Source organism: Natrix helvetica, assembly GCF_964273705.1.
Source record: "Natrix helvetica genome assembly, chromosome: 3".
NCBI classification, from domain to species: domain Eukaryota; kingdom Metazoa; phylum Chordata; class Lepidosauria; order Squamata; family Natricidae; genus Natrix; species Natrix helvetica.
Genome location: NC_138549.1, coordinates 69,864,873 through 69,885,068, shown reverse-complemented (window position 1 = coordinate 69,885,068; position 20,196 = coordinate 69,864,873). Strand labels below are relative to the sequence as shown.

At 39.5% G+C, this 20,196-nt stretch overlaps 1 protein-coding gene across 1 annotated transcript in view; it reads right to left on the bottom strand.

The window, feature by feature from the left end:
- The window catches only part of HMCN1 (hemicentin 1), a gene marked incomplete at its 5' end in the record, with an annotated part of 236,014 nt that overhangs the window by 173,621 nt on the left and 42,197 nt on the right, over positions 1 to 20,196 (bottom strand). Inside the window, 2 exons of the mRNA XM_081947388.1 lie at positions 4,762 to 4,868; positions 6,485 to 6,656. Of these exons, the coding sequence (XP_081803514.1) occupies positions 4,762 to 4,868; positions 6,485 to 6,656 (279 nt within the window). The remainder of the gene's footprint in view (positions 1 to 4,761; positions 4,869 to 6,484; positions 6,657 to 20,196) is intronic.

Here is a 20,196-nt window from a genome sequence, read left to right as displayed (position 1 = left end):
CACCTACCTACCTACCTTCTTTCCTCTTTCTTTCTTTCTTTCTTTCTTTCTTTCTTTCTTTCTTTCTTTCTATCTTTCTTTCTTTCTTTCTTTCTTTCCTTTCTTAGCTTCCAATTTTTCCTTTTTTCAATTAAAAAATAAACCATTGACACAGTGTTTCATTGTTTTTCTAGCTAATGGAAGTATTACCACAGCTTCCAAAAGTCCATAATTAGTTTGTTGGAGGAGTATTTTAGGAGGAGAAGTAAAGGTTCTGCTTGTTTCAAACTGGCAACCTTCTATTTGTAAAGCAAGAATTATAGCCTATGAATGGTTGCAACAAACTGAATTGTGTTATCTTGTGCGGACAGGAATGCTAAAGACAACCTAATTGTCAGCTTTTCAAGATGCTGCAGATAAGAAGCTCAGCTGGGAATATTAGCTCTAGCTTTAGTGTATGTTTACATTAACAGAATATTGCAAGTCTGAAAGTACATCTTTTCCCCCATCACAGTGGTGGGATTCAAATTTTTTTTTACTACCAGTTCTGTGGGCATGGCTTGGTGGGCATGGCAGGGAAAGGCTACCGTAGAATCTCCATTCCCACCCCACTCCAGGGGAAGGATACTGCAAAATCCCCATTTCCTCCAGATCAGCTGGGACTCAGAAAGCAGAGAATAGATGGGGGTGGGGCCAGTCAGAGGTGGTATTTACCTGTTCTCCGAACTATTCAAAAATTCTGCTACCGGTTCTCTAGAAATGGTCAGAACCTGCTGAATATCACCTCTGCCCCATCACCTTTACAGTCCAAGAAACTAGAGATGGTCACTTCTGAGATGGTTGTCATTCCCCCAATCTATCTGTGGGCTCAACTGCCTCTTATTTGACCATTGCCTGGTCTGCAGCAATTCCTCCTATTATCCCAAGGCCATTCCCACATACCACTACCACCATTCCTGGATGAATCATTTTTAAAAATCTGTTTTTAAATATAGACCTCGCTTAAAGACAGCCCTGCTTAGCCACCATTCAAAGATACAACAGCAGTACTTTACAACCAGTCCTTCCACTTATGACCATTGGACATCCCAGTGGACACATGATATAGAGATTCAGGCATTCTGCAATCAGCAGCATTCACAACCTTTACAGCAGTTGTAATCATCATTTGCAAGCTTCACAACTGACTCCCAACAAGCAGAGTCAGTGGAAAAGCCCACAGCAAAATTGCAAGTCATAGGTCTTTCTTCACTACCATGTCATATGTCCATGGCAGTCACATGATGTCTTGCTTAATAACTGTGTCACTTAACAACAGAATTACTAGTCTCAATTTTGGTAGTTAAGAGAAGATTTCCTACCATGGATAATCTCTCCCTCTTAAATCCTTTGTTTTTGTACAATGCTACTCCCAGTTGCTTCCTGCCTCTTTTTTCTTCTTTAATAAGAGCAAAGTCCCTTTTTTCCTTTTGCATCTCAGCAAAGAACTGAATCCATGCAAAAGAACTCTTCACTAATTTCACTGCTAACTCACAGAACATCAAAATTTAACAGAAATGTATGTACTGTGCTCGTTGTAGGAGAGGAACCCTATTAGTCTATGGAAACCAAAAATCAGAACAAGTCTTGTAGCACCATTTAAGATTCACACATTTTATTAAAAGGCAGAAGTTTTGTGAGTTGGTTCCTTTGAATAAACATCAGTCTAAAAAGTGTCAGGCTCCTGATCCATCTGAATTGTGACCATAGTTAACAAATCAAGAACCTTCACTTCAAAAGAGGGCCCAGTTTAGATTTCACTTGACCAGTGCAGTCACAGTTAAAGAGGAAAGTGCAGGTAATGGTGGGAAAGGCATATTGCAGTGACGTGCAGTCAGGTGAGGCAAGCGAGGCACAGCCTCACCTCTCATCATGAAAAGAAAAAAAATGTAAAAGGAAAAAATAAATTAAATGCTTGTATTTATCTACTGATCTGTACCATAAAGTTATTTTCCATTTAACTTCACCAGTTTTACATTATTTGGTATTAAAATTGCAGAATTTTCACATTTACCGTTCAAGTAGTCAGGCGAGAGCTTGCGGTGAGGCTGAGCTAGCTGTGGCCTCACCCTGGATGACTCTGCTTAACAGTTTAAAAAAGCCTCTAAAAAGCGTCCTCTACTATGAGGCAGGAGAACTGCGTGCCTCACCTAATCTGACTTTTTAGGTGTTTTATGATCGCTCAGCATGAGCAAAGTTAAGCAGAGGCTTAAAAGCCTAAAAAGTCAGGCTAGGTGAGGCACGCAGTTCTCCTGCTTCATAGTAGAGGGCGATCGTTCTTCCTGTGACTCAGCGGCAGCAGAGTAAGTGACAACCACACAGCGCGACTCATGCGGCCAAGATGTGATGACACATACACACACACCACTATTTTCTATATTTAGTCCTCCCCAAGGACTTTTCTGGAACGACACGGATCCCTCTCCACCAGTGATCCCCCAGCCCAAGGCGGACCACAATAAGTACAAGCCGGAGATGCTGGGATCCCTTTCCGAGGCTCTGCTTTTCCGCGGTGCAAGTGAGCCATGCATGGGGAGGGAGAGAGGGGAGGAAATCCAGCAAGAAGCCACACGTGAGTGAGCTGATACCTGTGTGCACGCATTCTGCTCTGTCATCCCCGCCCGGTCCCCGGTCTTCCCTTATAAGCAGCGGGCAGCTGTGGGAAATCGGCCGGGCTAAAGCATCACCAGAGACCACCATGCCAGGGTCTCGCCTGCCGCCGGCCCTTGTTCTGCAGCTGAGGCTGCTGCTGTTGCTGCTGTTGGGCGCCTGCGCCTCTCCCTCCACCACTGCCACCGCCGCTCTCCAATTCCAGGAAGGGCAGAGCTGTCATAAGCTCTTGCCGCGCAAGCTCGCCAGCCTCCGGTAAGGCAGCTCAGTCGCGATCCCATTGTCCCAGCCTGGCTCACTCCCGATTGCAATAGCGTGATGCCAGGGGTGCTGCAGCTGTGGGCATCCCGGGGTTGCAGCTGGTGCTGGGAACGCGGTGATGTCCGGGCACTCGGTTCTGGTCAATTTGGGCAAAAGGCGCAAATGGGATGGGGGGTGCGGAGAGGAGGAGTAGCCCTCTCCTACAGAGAAGATGCTGGATTAAGAGGTAGCCTCTGTGGTCCCGGAGGAACCACCCATGCCCGAAACGGCATGGAGGTACTGCTGCTCCCGGGCTGACCGTATAGGCATCTCGCTGTTTCCCCCAGCTTTCGGCTGCAATTTTATTTATTTATTTATTTTTTTATTTTTTTATTTATTTTTATTTTATTATTTATTTGGTTTGTCAAACACGTACAAGATAACTCATGCGGTCAAGATGTGGTGACGTCAGTGCCTCATCAGCCATAAACCTCACAGCACATCACTGGCATATTGTATAGTCCACTAACAATTGTGGTGTTGGAGAAGACTCTTGAGAAACCCCTGGAAGTCCATCCTAAAGGAAATCAACCCTGACTGTTCTTTAGAAGGGCAGATACTAAAGTTGAAACTCAAATAATTTGGTCACCAAATGAGAAGAAAGGACTCACTGGAAAAGACTTTGATGTTGGGAAAAACTGAACGCAAAAGGAGTAGGAGATGGCAGAAGGTGAGATGGTTAGAGAGTACCATTGATGTAATGAACATGAACTTGAACAAACTCCAAAGACAGTGAAACAGGGGACCCTGGCATGTTATGGTCCATGTGTTTGCAAAGAGTACAACACAACTTAGCAACTGAAGAGCAACAACAATAGTCCACCAACTCATTTACCTGTCCTCCAATGAGTGGATAACATGAGTACCACCAATGTAGCTGCTCTTTAAATTATATTTGTATTACTTTGGGTAAATCCAACTTAGACATTTCTTAAATTCACTCAATATTCTTCAGAAACACATTTTATTATCCCGTGGACTCTGTTTTTTGAGGGGTGTTTCCCATTTTGAGAGCAATGCATGTAGAGATGGGGAGGCATAGCTCAGCAACATTGCAATTTATATATAATTACAGTGTATAAACATTGGCTTGGGAAGCCAAGTATTTTAACAGGAAAAGACAGCAGTGAAGTGTGGAATATGTTTGACATGCCTGCACTACACTTTTCGATTATCAACACCAAGTACAATTATCCTCTGGAGAGGACTGTGCACTGACAGCAGCAGAAAGCTGAGAATATCTAATTTGCAAAACATACTTTAGTGGTATGTTCATTGCACATATTTTGGACATTTATTTCACTTATTGGTTGATGACAAACCACATGTATGTTTTACTTTGTTCAAAGAAACCAAAGAGGCATGGAATCAAGAAGAAATATAAAAAGTATGGAATCAAAATTCCTTTGTTTGCTTAAGATGAATATCTTAATCTTCTTGCCTAATGCGTACATTAGACAATTAATTTGATTTTTTTATTGTTTATGACCTTGGCGTCCTGAAAGCAAGTAAACTGTGAAGTAGCCACCACTTTTCAGAGCTATATCTCGCTTTCAATCCTATTGGGCCATGAAAATCAAGATAAAACTGGAGTTTACTGAAGATACTTATCAAGATAGCCACCATTTGCAACAGAGCAATGGATGGATTCAAATAGCAATTCTGTAAAACCACCCATGTTTAGCAATAAGCCTGAAAATACTACAAATAAATCCTTTACCTTCAGCAACAAGAAAGGTGGGAAATAAATAAATAAACAAAACTTTTTGACATACATTTTCTATAACTTGAGGTAGTGGAAAATAAACTGCAGTATTATTTCATTAAAGTTACCTGAATAGTCCATGTTCCTGGTACTGGATCTTTTATGTTCACTACTTTAGCAGAATTTTCAATATTTAGTAATTCATTCAAGCCGGATCCTTTCTTTACAAGTTTACCTACAGCACAGGCAAAGAATAAGTATTTTTATTAGTTATTTCAGTAATTCTCACATCTGGACTATGTTCTATGCAACATGAAATAATCTTGTCTTTCTGCAACTTTACCACAAACAGCGTTATGTTACAAACATACATATTCTATTTGAATCATGCATCCGTTCATATATGGAGTGCATTTAACTTGCATTAAGTTAAATTGCTATAATAAGGGTGTTCTCAGGAAACAGTGGGTTTGTAGAGATTTGTCTATGGCTATGTCTGTATTTTAATCAAGTGAGCCACTGATGGATTGGATTAAAGTCTGCAAGCAGAAACAATAGATTTAAATTTAATCATGATAAATTAGTGGTATAATTAATGGGCTAATCCCAGGACAAGCAATTAGGGAAAACAGCAGTCCCCAACTTTTTTAGAACCAAGAACTAGTTTCATGGAAGATAATTTTTCCACAGACTGGGAGGAGAAATGTTTCAGTTTTGCTCACTCAACCACCATTCATCTCCAGTTATGCAGACTGGTTCCTAACAGGCCGGGGGTTGGGGATCATTATAGGAAAACCATCTGGGTTAGATAGATTTGTGATCCTTTGAAAAGGAAAATTTGCTAATTGAGGGTAGTTCAGGTCCAATTTCTCACTGGACAATAAGTCTACTTTCAGTTCTGGTTGGTTTGCCGTCTTTAGCACTCACTTAACTGCCCCAGATGTCTCAGATCATATCTAATAAGATCTTCACTGGTCTATCCTTGGAGATTTCACGAAGGCTTCAACTGGTGCAGAATGCTGCTACTCCGTTACTGAGCAATATGTTTGATTGCTGAATCATTACTCTTCTCTGTTTCTTCATTACCTATCTATTTCCCTATTTTGAGATATGCTTGATAACATGTAAAGTCCTAAATGGCTTTTTGGAATATCTCTTCCATTATGTAAGATTTAAGATATGTCTTGTGTTTTACTGAAGGCTAAACTCTTTTTTTCATCCTTTAGACTACCAGAAGTCATTTCTCATTATCCAAATATTTATAGATGCAATTTGCTGACATTATTATTTGCCAGCAGATTGTCAAATGCAGGAAATGTGTACTCTGTATGTGCAATGGAAAAAATGCGTACATCATTCCCTTGGTTAATATTTATATGAATTGGGCAGACAGTAGTACTCAATATAAATACCACTAAAATCAATTTTGTGATCTTCAATTGAAAAATGAGATAGCAAGTCACAATCTTCTTCTGAGATTCCAATGTTACCTGTCGTAGAACTCTCAAAATGCCTAAAGCATGTCTAAGTCATATTTAAACCATTGGGAATGCTTGCCCCCTTTACTGTCATGTCTACTTTTAAATATCCTTGATTTCCCTTCTAATGTTCTAGTCTTCATTAATTTTGGATTTGCCATTCTGGTATCCTACCATTCTTATGTTCTTATGCTTTAATCTCAGGGACTTTTTTTTTAAAGTAGGATAAGTATATTTGCAAATAAAAAGATAGCACTCCTTAAGTCCCATCCCATAAAACACATCAAGAAGTTGAGTCAGAGTCATCCAATGGTAGAGGCCGATCAAGTATACTCCATAAACTATCATAAAAAGAAATAGACTAAAATCTCACCCAAAGGGTTATGGATTTCAATTTCTGGAGAAGGACCACTTAGTGACACTGTAACTTCTTTCAGGCTAGGATCAAAAGGGATCTGCCAAAAGCTTCTTCCTGAAGTTAAATGGTCTGTAGACAATAAATGAACTTTGGAGGCTTGCACTGCTTCTTCTACCCATTTCAGTACCTGGAAAAATAAATAGATCCAGAACTTATTCCATAATCAAATATATTAGATGCATGCCAAATAATGGTTCTTTTGTTCCATGAATGAACTCTTCAACAGTCATCCAACAGCTAGCTTCAACATACATGCCCCATGGGTCAAAAAAAGAGTCAGGGTTGTATAGTAAAATAGACCAGGGAGATCCAGATTTAAGTCCATCAAAGGTTCTTCTGAGTTTTTAACATTTAAGTAAACACAGTTATCTTGCATAAAGTCTATTATTATGAAATAATAGAGAGCCACCATCATTGGAATTAGTTTCAAAAATGTGTTTTACAGTTCTGAAAAATGGCAGGGCTACTTTAAAGTCTTGCAGATATGTATTACATTGGTACTCTTGTGGTTGCAGTTTATGTTGCAGGAGTGTTCAGAGAGTGCAATTTTATAAAAAGTCAAAACAGTGTTGGCAATGGTGTGATCAAAATTCTGCCCCTTTTGTTTAAACATACTCTATGGATACCCTAGCACTCTGCATTGTTTTATTAGATATATATGGCTAAAAGTAGGATTGTTGCTAGAAACTGAGTTATACAAGGTAACCATTATTTGGTATGTCCTACAAAATAATTCAGTGTTTCTATTTTCCGTGGTGTAGATTGGTGTGTGTGTGTGTGTGTGTGTGTGTGTGAGAGAGAGAGAGAGAGAGAGAGAGAGAGAGAGAGAGAGAGAGAGAGAGAGAGAGAGAGAGAGAGAGAGAGAGAGAGACAGAGACAGAGACAGAGACAGAGACAGAGACAGACAGAGAGACACAGAGAGAAACAGAGACTATAGTAACAATGCAATTTACTAAAAACTAAGGTGAGCTTCTGTGCATTCCATAAAGAGCAGAGCCTAGAGGTGAATTGCAAGTTCCAATAAATGACATTACATATTTGAAGAAAGCCAGGAAAATATTCATGCATTCATGCATTCATCACTTACTCATTCACTCATTCAATCAATTTGCTTTATATATATCTCCAATAAGGCAGTGCAAGCCTCTCTTTTTTTCAATCATCCATGGAAATAAGTGTAAATCTACATTTAGAAAACCTTTTCTTACCCTTCTTTAGCATAAAAACCTGAGTTTTCAAGCAGAAATCACAGACATACAAAATACATGGGTGGTTTACACCTGAAGGCAATTTCAGAAACTGCTGTGTGTATATCTGAAACTAACATAATCTGTCCAGGAAAACTCAATATTCCAAAGCTGCTAGAAGCTATTAAAAGAGGAAACATTATAATCAATTGTACGATTTGTCCAAGTTTACTTTGCCGCTTTCAGATCCAAAGCAAAGGAAGTGCACTCAGAGCCAACACTAGTGCTACTCATTTTGATTCAAGCTAATATTCCAGGCAAAGTGAAACATAGATTCTTCCATAAATCATGTTAACTGATTGGATTCCAAAAATGTGAATTCCTTCCATCAGCGGTTACTGCTCTTAAAAATGACAAATAAGCTGGTCATGAAATGGAGCTTTCTCATTAAGCTTCAATCACTGTTTGTTTGTTTTTACAAAAAAAGGCATTAGGAAAAGCATAATAGGCTGAAAAAAAGAGTGGAAGGAGCAATTCTCCACTCTTGGAAATGCAGAAAGCATTTGTATGATGTTCAATCTGCAGTGAGACAGCGAATGAGGTAATATGGGGCTGCAGAAGGGAATTTTAATGAAAAACAAGACAGAAAGCCTAAAATCTAAGTGGTCTGTGGTCAATTATTGCTTAGACAAATATGCAATACAAAATTATGACATTTGAATGTAATTTGACATATGCTTTCAATTTAAAAGTTTGCGACAAATTTTGTAGATTCCCCCCACTCTCATAAATAGACTGCATTTACAGTACATTTAATATACAGAATTAAAGAGTGCAGGGCAGAAATAAGAATGCATTATATTAGCAACACAAGATAACACATTTCATCCGACAAACGTAAGGATTTTTATACCCAGTTGGTAAATCAGTTAACATCAGCAGCAATGAATCAAGTCACAATCATAACAGCTGCTTGCTTTCTCTATTTTCTATTTTAACGGAAAATATTTAACTTTCATTCCTAAATCTAAAGGACTATGACACAAAGCAAAATTATGTAGATGCAGTCAAACAATGTTTTATTTAAATATATTGTTTTATTTTGATGGGAAGCCATTCAGTTTTGGCATATTCAATTAATTCAGGGGGGTCCAAACTTGGCAACTTTAAGACTTGTGGACTTCAACTCCCAGAATTCCCCAGCCAGGTGGCTGGGGAATTCTAGGAGTTGAAGTCCACAAGTCTTAAAGTTGCCAAGTTTGGACACCCCTAAATTAAGTCATCAAAAGTGTGAAGGCAGAAGTTGGAAGAAAATCCTGGCTTTGAATCTAGATCTTTTCCCATAGAACAGGGGTGTCAAACTCGTGGCCCTTGGGCCGCATGCGTCACATGTTGGCCCTGCCCCCACCTGGTTTAGCGAAGGGGGGAAAGTCCTGATACATCATGTGACGGCACCCTGATGACATGAGTTTGACACCCTTGCCATAGAACATACAAGACAAGTTGCTTGAAGCAAAGGCAGAGTTTATTTCAACAGCATAACATGCAATCAAAGGGACGCGGTGGCTCAGTGGCTAAGACACTGAGCTTGTCAATCAGAAAGGTCAGCAGTTTAGTGGTTTCAATCCCTAGCGCCGTGTAATACAGTGAGCTCCCGTTACTTGTCCCAGCTTCTGCCAACCTAGCAGTTCGAAAGCATGTAAAAATGCAAGTAGAAAAATAGGAACCACCTTTGGTGGAAAGGTAACAGCGTTCTGTGCGCCTTTGGCATTTAGTCATGCCAGCCACATGACCACAGAGATGTCTTTGGACAGCGTTGGCTCTTCGGCTTTGAAACAGAGATGTGCACCGCTCCCTAGAGTCAGGAACGACTGGCACATATGTGCGAGGGGAACCTTTATCTTTACCTTTTTAACGTGCATTTGAAAGGTTGGCTACAAGCTAAGAACACTGAGAGTAGTAATATTTATAGTAAAAATGGGCTTTGATTGTGAGGTGTGTTAGATGTGTAAATTGAGGTGTGTGAAATGTGGAAATTTGTTTCTCACCCTGTAGGGTCTGTTGATCTTACATATGTAAATCTTTGATGTGGAATTTTATGAGAGGTTTGGTGTGAGGAAACAAGATTTAGGACTTTTCCACATCGTTCAGAGGATCTTGCTTCCTGATTGATATGCCAGTATCGCCTGGCTGCAGTTTGTTCAATTTCAGCTTACTGTTCATAGGATGAAAAGGTTTAAAGCGTTTTTTTTAATAACCTTGCAAGTGGGTATGGAGAGCTTTTGCCTGCACTATGGGTGAAAAGTGGGGGAGGGTCGATGTGTGACTGGGCTGGTGGGGGATCATATCATGAATCCTTTCAATGAGTTCCTTCTCAAGTCAATGAAAACTGACTTGTGTAAATCCTTTTTCTCCCACTCCTTTCCACAAAGAATATTCATCCACTCACACACAGGACTAAAACAATCTAATCTTCCAATCAACTTGCATCTGCTATTTATACAGAAGGCTTTCTGCTTCAGGAGCAAAGAAGTCATTCCAGTTTATTGGCTGCAATAGAGGGATTTGATCTGATTTATTACTTTCCTACTTCAGGCAGGAGTGGTCTAAAATGTTCCATGGTCAGCCCCAGGCTGCAATGGAAATGTTTGATTGAATATAGGGACTATGATTGGTTAGTTGTTATTCCACTTTCCTTGTTATCTTGTCACACAACATAACAGATGTTCTTTGTCTTTGTTCTTTGTCACATATAAAGAAACATCAGCATCCCCAGCATCAGTACATTTGAATCGGATTCTTTGATCCTCTTGTTGACCAGTTCTTGAACTAAGTGAGGTTGCTACATATACCCTCATATGGGGCAAATGTGCAGATTTTCCATGCATGTAATATTTGACAAGATGCCATCCATGTTTCCAAAATCTAAGAACTCTCTGGCAATGAGCAAGCGCAAAAGATGTTCATGCATAAACCAGTTTGGAAGTTTTAGAGTTACAATAATATAGGAACGCCTACATTTACAGCATTATGAAAACTAGCATAGATTTGAAATATATAAAGACAACTTGGAACCATTCACAACTTCATTGACATATATATTGTACAGATTTGGGATCAAATAGGCTGCTCATCTAAAAAAGATGTAGGGTGCCATACCAACTCTTTATTGGGTGAGATAATTCTGCCAAATCATCCATAATGTTAGAGAAAAGCACTGGAAAGAATTAAACATTTGTACAACCTAAATATTTTTTAAAAAAATATCTCTCTTCAGCCTTTTTTTTGTCCTTCATCTATAAAATTACTGCTTGTTAAAAGTTTATATGTCTTTTTTATCTAAAGCTCAGTTGCTTTAAAAAAATTGGCTACAACCAGTGCTGTCAATATTATTTATGGCACAAGTGTGGTATTGCCAAAGCTACTACTGCTATTTTTACAGTTCAATTCAGAATAGACCCAGATACTGAACAGCAGCCTCTTCACGAACACTTCAAAAATCAAGCAACCTGAATAATTCAGGATTGCTGCTCTTAAAGATTACACACTAGTTGGACTCCAAAGTAGCCATTGTGGACAATTACATTCAGCCTTCCATACTTCTGAGGTTGATAAAATGAGGACCCAGATTGTTGGGGGCAATATGCTGACTCTGTAAATCACTTAGAGAGGGCTGTACAGCAATGTTCCCTCTAATTTTTTTTTCAGTGTGAGCAGAAAAGTATAGTGTTTGAGCGGCACATTTTCATGCCTGAGCAGCACCTGAATTTTTTTCACAGGTGTCATCTAAGACAACAACGAAATCAGTATTATTTGAAACTCAAAAGTTATGTTTATTCAAGGTACCCACTTAATTAAAAGTGTTATATAGTATCACTTAACAACGCTCCTGCTTAGCAACCAAAATGTTGGGTCAGAAACTCTGGCATTTGAAGCACGCAAGTCTTAAAGCTGTCAAGTTACAAGATCCTTGCATCCCTAACCCTTTAGGGAAAAAAAACCCAAGGGGTCTTCAAACCTGACAGCTTGAAGACTTGTGGACTTCAACTCCCAAAATTCCTCCTCCAGTCATGCTGGCTCAGGAACTCTGGCATTGAAGCATGTAAGTCTTAAAGCTGTCAAGTTGCAAAATCCTGGCACCACTAACCCTTTAGAAAAAAAAACCCAGGGGTCTTCAAACCTGACAGCTTGAAGACTTGTGGACTTCAATTTCCAGAATTCCTCCTCCAGTCATGTTGCGGCGACGTCATCTGCGTGGATCTGCTCCATCTTCGGTTTTTTTCACAGGGGGCAGGGCTGCCACTGAAGATGCCGATGAGCCCCTGCTGCCACCAGAATAGCAGCTGCCTCCACTTCCTCCTCCTCCTCCAACAGCACCACCACATTTGCTGAGGTGAAGCCGCCAAAGCTCCTGCTGGCGCCCCTGCCCGTGTCAGTGGCGCATTCCCCTCCACTCGGAGCACCTGAGCTGGGCACCGCGTTACCCCTGCTGCCTTCTCCTCCTCCGCCGTGCTTTTGAGAAGCCATGAGGCCTTTTTCCCCTGCTGCGCCCTCTCCGCCGCCTTCCTACTGGCTCCTGCGGCCTCATGGCTCCTCAAAAGCACAGCAGAGGAGGAGGGTGCAGGGGTAACGCGGGGCTCAGCTCAGGTGCTCTGAACAGAGGGGGAGGCGCCACTGCCACAGGCGGGGGCACCGGGGGAGCTTTGGCGGCTTCACCTCGGCCAAGCATTGGGCAGCAAATGTGGTGGTGCTCTTAGAGGAGGAGGCGGCGGCGGCAGCAGATATTCCGGTAGCGGCAGGGGCTTTGGGGGTTTACTTTAGCCGCAGTGCCGGGTGCAAGTAGCTAGGATTGGCCCCCACAAAGGACCTCCCCGGGCTTGCTTTCCTGAACTCAGTCGCCCCGCGTTCATCAAAACAAGTCCAGGGAGGTCCTTTGCGGGCGGCCAGTTCTAGCCGTCTGCAAAGGACCTCCCCAGCCTCCGGCACCTGTGACAGTAGAAATCACTGCGCAGCAGTTGGAAACTGCTGCACGGTGTTTTCTTGCCACCTGCGCGGCCGTGCAGCCGCGCACCTTAAAGGGAACAGTGCTGTACAGCACTGTGAAGTGGTATATAAGTCTAAGTGCTATTGCTGTTGCTAAATGTTGCTAAACTCTACTTTGGTTCACGGTTTTTTGATCTGCAGAGCAAAATTGAAGCTGATACTAGTCCTGTGGGAAGACAAGTCTATTGTAAATTTTGTATGCATGTCAGACTATGACTTCTTTGATCCCACAGACTTAATTCACCACTTTTTTCCAGAGATTTAAAACAAAAAATCTTCTGTCAAGCTATCCTTTGGGGTGTATGTTGAACCTAAAGAAAATGTGTATAAGCTCAATTCTTTATCATTGATTTGCGGTCACAAAGGTTTTTAACAAATATTAAAATGCAATATGTTCAAGACAGAGAAAAGACACAAGTTACTTCTTCCATTAAATATGTTGATGGCATCTGAAGGCTTTTAAAAAGGACTGGGGATTCTGAATAATGCTACAGGATCTTTAAGATAATTCATTTTAATTAAGGAGACACAGGAAAGTAAAGGTATATGTCAAGGGAACATAAGGGCTCAATTAAGGCTAGGGGATGTACCTTCTGGGCCCCCTCTCTTTCATAATCCTGCATTTTTTCTGAAATTATTGAGCTGAAAATATATCTAATGGTACCCCATATTCCTGTAGCTGAGGGAAAAGTTTCAGAGTAACTTTGATATGCCTGACATGCTATATCAGGAACAGTGGTGGGTTCCGGATCCCGTTACAACCGGCCCAGCGTCCTCCACATGAATGTGTGCAGTGCGCGCATATGTCTTACTCTCCAGCGACGCCTCCATGATGCTCCAGCTGCTTGGCAGAGCATCGCACAGGCATTGTACGTGCCTTGCACAGGCGCGGAAACACCAAAGCGTTTAAAGACAGGTAAGGACGATGGGCGGGCAAGCCCTCCGGAGCACGGTACCAGAACGGTACCTGGTGCGCTGGGCAGGCACCAGTATGCCCGTTCCCGGGGCGTACCACCTGCAACCCACCACTGATCAGGAGATCCAAAGACAGGTGTCAATTCCTTCTCCCAGGTTGGGCCAGTGAGAATAAACACGAGGAAATTTTTTGAAAAGTCAGTCTTTCCCTGTGGGAAGGAAGACGTTTTCATCCTTTTCATCTTTTTCCTCCTCCCCTTTGACTGTTCTGCATTTTTCAACTTCTCTTTTCTTTTGCCTATTTCTGTCTTTAACTTTCCTGCATTTCGTCTCTCTCTCTCTCTCTCTCTGTTTCCTGCTCCAAATTTTTTGTGTTTCTACTCTTCTATGCCTTTGCCTTCTTGCACTTTCCCATAATCTCCCCCTCTCTTCTCCATTTTTCTTCTGATTCCTCCTGTCTCTCTACCAGCATGAAACCAAAACAAAATCAATTGCCTCACAGGGTCACACTAAAAGCAGAAGTGACCAATTTGTCAGCACTGTAATATTATTTGATTTTCATTGGTGAGAATTCAACAACATTGATGCAACAACCTGTGGAAACCAATTATCTGGCTTTGGTTTGATCCAAAAGAGCTTAGAATTTGATTGGATAATGTGGTGTCTTCTAATGTGAAGGAGAATATTTTTATTCTTAGGTCTTTCTTTTTTACTGCCTTCTATATAATTTAAATAGCTGCAGCAAATTCTATTTCTTCCCCACAGGACTGTAACCTGGGGAGAAGTCTTCCTGCTTCCTAGTGGATACCACTAGTGATGTCTATTAGCAAGCTAACAGAGAGAGGGTGATTTTTCTCCCTTCTCTTTGTAAATCTTCCACAAAATAATGTTGTCAGGTGAAGTTTTGCTGCAGCTGCTGAACCCAATCGGTGGACCACCAATCTGCATCTGCTCTGTGAAAGATAGTGCCTACAAAGGGGGAGCTAGTGTGATAGAACCCAGTGACGCAGAGGTTTCCCAAGAAGAAGGGGAATGAGACAAGAGGCAGCATAGCCTGAACCAGAATAGGAGGCTGAAGAAGAGAATTAGGATAGCCACTAAAATATCACAGGGCATATCCATTAGGGAGAATATTTAGTCTGGCAAGATTCTGTCTACTGTGTGCAACCAAATAAAAACCTGAATTCTGAATGAATTGTTCTATGCTATTTTGGGGCTAAGCCTAACACTACTTCAAATACCAGAAAGTTACAGGGCAGAAAAAAAATGTCCTAATAAAAATGGATCATTTTCAAGTAAATAATAAACAATATTTAGATCTAATCTAAATCTAGGAGTGGAGATAAGAATATACGTTTGACAATTCTGGCAGAATAACCCATAGATGATAGAAAAATACATTATCTTTAATTGACATATATTTCAGGAAAGTTTCATCCATGTTTTAAGTGTCACTGATCTCATCACTGCTGAGAATCTTCTCAAACAAAAAGCATTTACATGTGCTTGGGGTATACCTAATATTCACTTTTTAGCAAAGTTGAGAGATTAAACACCCCATTTTGGCCTGAGTCTTCCCCATCCCATTCGAATACTCATATCTCTCAGCAACAGAAATAAGACAAAGCTGGTCCTCTGAAATCATTGTATTAGTGTCCTTGTGAATATTTATCTATAATATAACCAAGATATGTTACATTTTTAAAATAGTAAACCAGACTCAGGAATCCTTTGGAACAAATAAAGAAATGGCACTGCTTTGTGCTGAAAAAAAACAAAACCCTATTTCACAACTTTCTGCTTTTGAAATCAATTAATCTCCAAAGTTCCTGGCTTGAGAACTTCAAGATATAAAGATATAATTAAATAAATAGCAATCTATGCAATTGTATTCTCTCTCACACACACACATACACAAACGCACAAACACTCAATAGGACATTCCATTCACATATAGTTTACGCAGAAGTCACCTGCCATTTTGCAAACTGGGGTTTTGTTTTGTTTTTAATAGCAATCTAAGAATTGAATTGGGATTTTTCATATCAAGGCATGCTCCCTGCCACTAAGTTACCCTATGCACAATATCCTTGAGGTTGCTCTGCTATTTATTTTCACAGTGCCTGAACTTTGCCAGATTAAACAGTCTCTCAAAATCTAGCACCACTGCAAATCCAAAATCAACAAAACCAAGTACAGCCTTAAACCCTAATGCATTTGTTTGGGTAAGATATCCTAAAGAAAGCCAGAAGCTAATATATTTTCCAAATTATCAAAATGAGATAAGGAGGTGGGGAGTATGTGATAGATTTAAGAAATTGCTCTGGCTACATCCAAAAGATCCCTTTAAAACTGTGGTTCCTGGTTATAAGAAAATGTTAAAATCAGCTAAGACTTCTTGTGATTTACAGATGGTTTTAGCAAAATGACACAACACTCTTCCTTGGAGACTGATTTATCAAATTGAACTTTTTTGGGGGGTGGGGAATGACTTTTATGGAAACGACTTGTCTTGCCCTTCTAAGGAATATGCTCACTCAATTAGTCTATAGGGCAAAGGTGGAAAATTTATTTTCTCTTGAAGTCCAAATTGGTTGTAAGCAGGCATGTAGAAGCTACTGAATCTGAAGTTCCCACCACATAATTCTCTATTTATACATGCAAGTTTAATTCACAAATATTCCGTCCACAGACTAAAGTTTCCCACCTGCAATGCAGCATAAAGGCAAAAAGCTACAGCTTTTCAAGTCAAAGAGATAGATAGATAGATTTCAATATAGCTGTTTGAAAGCATGTAAAATTGCAAGTAGAAAAATAAGGACCACTTTGGTGGGAAGGTAACAGCGCTCTGTGCGCCTTCGGAATTTAGCCACTCTGTCCACATGACCATAGAGATGACTTCAGACAATGCTGGCTCTTTGGCTTTGAAATGAAGATGAGCACCACCCCCTAGAGCTGGAAACAACCAGCACGCATGTGCTAGTGTACCTTTAATCTGCACCTAGTATACCCAAATATTGAACTCAATTGCATTAAATATTAAAATTATCATGATATTAACATACCTCAAATGAGAGTATATGCCTAGGATTCAGACAGCATTCTCATCCACCATTAAAAAACCCCCAAAAAAGCATCATCTTAATATGCTTCTAGAGAGCAATACCAATATCTAATTTCCAACAAGAGCCTATACCAGGGCCATAAACATTAGCTCCTAACTTCCTCTCCCCAAGCTTTTGTACCAGTTGCAGAAGTTAGACTCTACATTCCTCAAGACCCTGCATTCCAAAAGCAGATTCATGAATATAAATATACTTAGTGCTAAGAGCTAGGAGATCTATCTATCTATCTATCTATCTATCTATCTATCTATCTATCTATCTATCTATCTATCTATCATCTATCTATCTCTATCATCTATCTATCTATCTATCTATCTATCATCTATCTATCTATCTATCTATCTATCATCTATCTATCTATCTATATGACATTCTGTGCTAACAAAACTCAGGAAGCCTACCGTTTACATATATTTTTTCCAAAATTTAAATCATGATTCCCTTTTTCCCCACTTTTGAGGGAATTGCCATATGGCTGCTCCTTAACTGGTCCTGGAGATTTCTGCTATCTATCCCTTCTTTACAAAATGACTTTTCTGGGGCAAGTATCAGAAATTCCTACCTCACTAATTCATATTTTATAGTGGTAATGGGTGCTCCAACTCTTACTTGTAAGGTAAAAAATAAGCCACAGATCCCAATTTATACTTAACATTAGAAATCAAGATTTCCTAAATCGCTCTAGCCTACAGAAGAAACCAAACACACCCAATCAAGCAGCTTCCAGATAATATGAGGTATCCTTGATGTGCTCTGAACTTGCTTGTTTTCTTGCAGATGTATTATTACCTAAACTAAGTAATATCAGTGCTGGTAAGGAGTGAGGTTTGCTCTCAGTTTCTTCTAGTTTCCTCACCCCCTTCATTGTTGATGGGGGTGGTCTTGAACTTTTGTTAGTTGGTCTGTATTACTGTCAGCTTGTTTGGCAGTTCCTTGATTAGGGTATTGTTTACTTCTTGATTGTTGGTCTGATGTTAATCTTGAAGTTAATCTATGTTCATCTGGGTGCTGATTGCTGATGACGGGGTGTTTTGGTCTTTTTGTTCCCCTTTTGGCTCATTGATGGTCTGTTTTGCATAGTATGTAGATATTGTTTATATCTATGAGTCTAGTGATGGCTAATTTGTCAGTGCCAGGCTTCTAGAAATTCCCTAGTGATTTCGCAGTTGGCTTGGTCTGGGATGGTCTCAGTTTCCCAGTTGAAATTATGGTTAAGTCTGTCCATATGTTGTGAAATTACAGAGTTTTCATCTTGTCTTCTTGTAATATTCCAGATATATTTATAATACCCAATTCCCCACTTATGCATATTGATATGCTTCCTGTTAAAAAGCAAGCTATATACATTCATGGTTGAAATTTATTTAACAACAATTTGTTGTTGCAAACATTACACTTTCCTGTATAATGATACAGAATATATACTGCAGATATATACTGCTCTACAACCAGAAAAACCAATGGCAATGACGAATGTCCCGATCAACCTGACCTAGAACGCATGCATGCAACAATAACACTGTCAAAACTCTGACTACACAGACTAGAATTCCAAACACTTTGGGAAAAAATATATTTACATTTTTTTAAAGAATAGCACAGACAGCTGATGGAATATTGTATAAACAAGAGAATGTTTACAGTTATGGCAAATGGTTCAAATTATCCAAATTAAGAGCATGTGTCTTTTTGATTCTGCAAATTCAATCATGAGTGCTTGCAAAATGGTTATTGTCTATATCCATGTGGAACCTGAAAGTCCTCAAAAGAGATACAAAATTATTGTATTTTTAACACACTCTTACTATGTTTTGGTAGATATTTGAATGTAGGAAATCCAAATCTGTAGTGAAACTTTGCTTAGTTGCAAATGGAATTATACAGAATAAGCAGATCCATAGAACTCATTCAATCATTCCCAAATTATACTCATAAAAATTATGCCATGCTTTGAAAGAAACATCTGTACATCGCAACTTTAGCCTAAAAATACAACATAACTTTAATCTAAAAATATCTCCAAGACTCTTCAACATGCATCCATTGAGAAGGTTAGCCTCTGAATCTTTTTTTTGCTGATCTTGCCACATTCTGATTAAGCTCATTTTTTTCTTTATTTCTCATTTTATTTTTCATTCCTTCTTTACCTTGAGATTAAATATAATTGGGTTGCTCAATCACTCATAATGAATAAACAGAACAGAATTATCCACTTTGGAATTGTCTTAATCACTAGAAAATCAGAGTCCAAAATTATCAGGTTACATATAGCATTGTTTCATATGTTACTACACTATATTACATTGTCAAGGAATATTGAAAATGCAGAGGAAATAGGCTATTGCTTATTAGACTTACAGGTACCCAAATAATTGTTATTCTGCTACCTACAGTTTAAAAAGAAGCTCTACATGAAACAATCCAATAAAAAATAGTAAAAAGTTTGACTCTATTTGAGTGTAACTAAGGTCATTAGTTTTGATTCCACTTAAGAGAATATTTTAATAACTGTAGACTGATTAATGCCATTCACCATTGTTTAACATAGTCACTTCTATATATCTGCATATTCTAAAACTTTAAAGATTTACTGCTAGTTAAAATATTTAATTCTCATCTGTTGCCAGTGCTCCTGTGCTCCCTAACCTATCTCTGGCTTTATCTATATTTCTTTTCATTGGATAATTGTGAAAAAAATTACTCTATTCCAGGAAAATATATACCATAAAATGTTTATTCTTCAAAAAATGCCATTTCTAATTTTGCATTAGGTTTGGCCTCTTTCCAAGCAGAAAGTCAGGGTCTTAGGCTAAGTGATTTTGTCATAGACTACATGGGGTCCAGCGACTAATGGTTGATAGCCTCAGGGTCTCAAGTGGAAATTGGCATAGATTAAAATAAAATTAACTCCCAAGATGAATCCAGATGTTGTCAATATTTTCTTTTGTGACCTGCTTTTGTGGCTGGAAAAAGTCAAATATACCAAAGCCAAGGAGTTGGGCTAACTTAAATCCATGTACAGAAAGCATGTGAAAATCTGTTCCTGTATAATCATAACATGACATTTGCATACCAGAATAAGATAAACCAAGCTTGGGTTATAAGCAAAAAAATATTATTCTGTTATAATGGAAAAACAATGCCATTCCAATATTACCATGTTGGGTTGTTGTTGTGTCTCTGCTTATGAGTTGGCTCTCTACCGATATAAGAGACTGCCAATATTATTTTGTGTGCTCAAGGCTAAAATGTTTAAAAATGGTTTTCTATACGTCTGAGAATATGCTTCACTAGGCAAGTATAAGTGAATTGCCTGAGGCATAGTCTTGTGTGGTTATCTGGACTGAGTTCAATTCTATGATGCCCAAAGAAATGGACGAGGTCATCCAATCTGTTA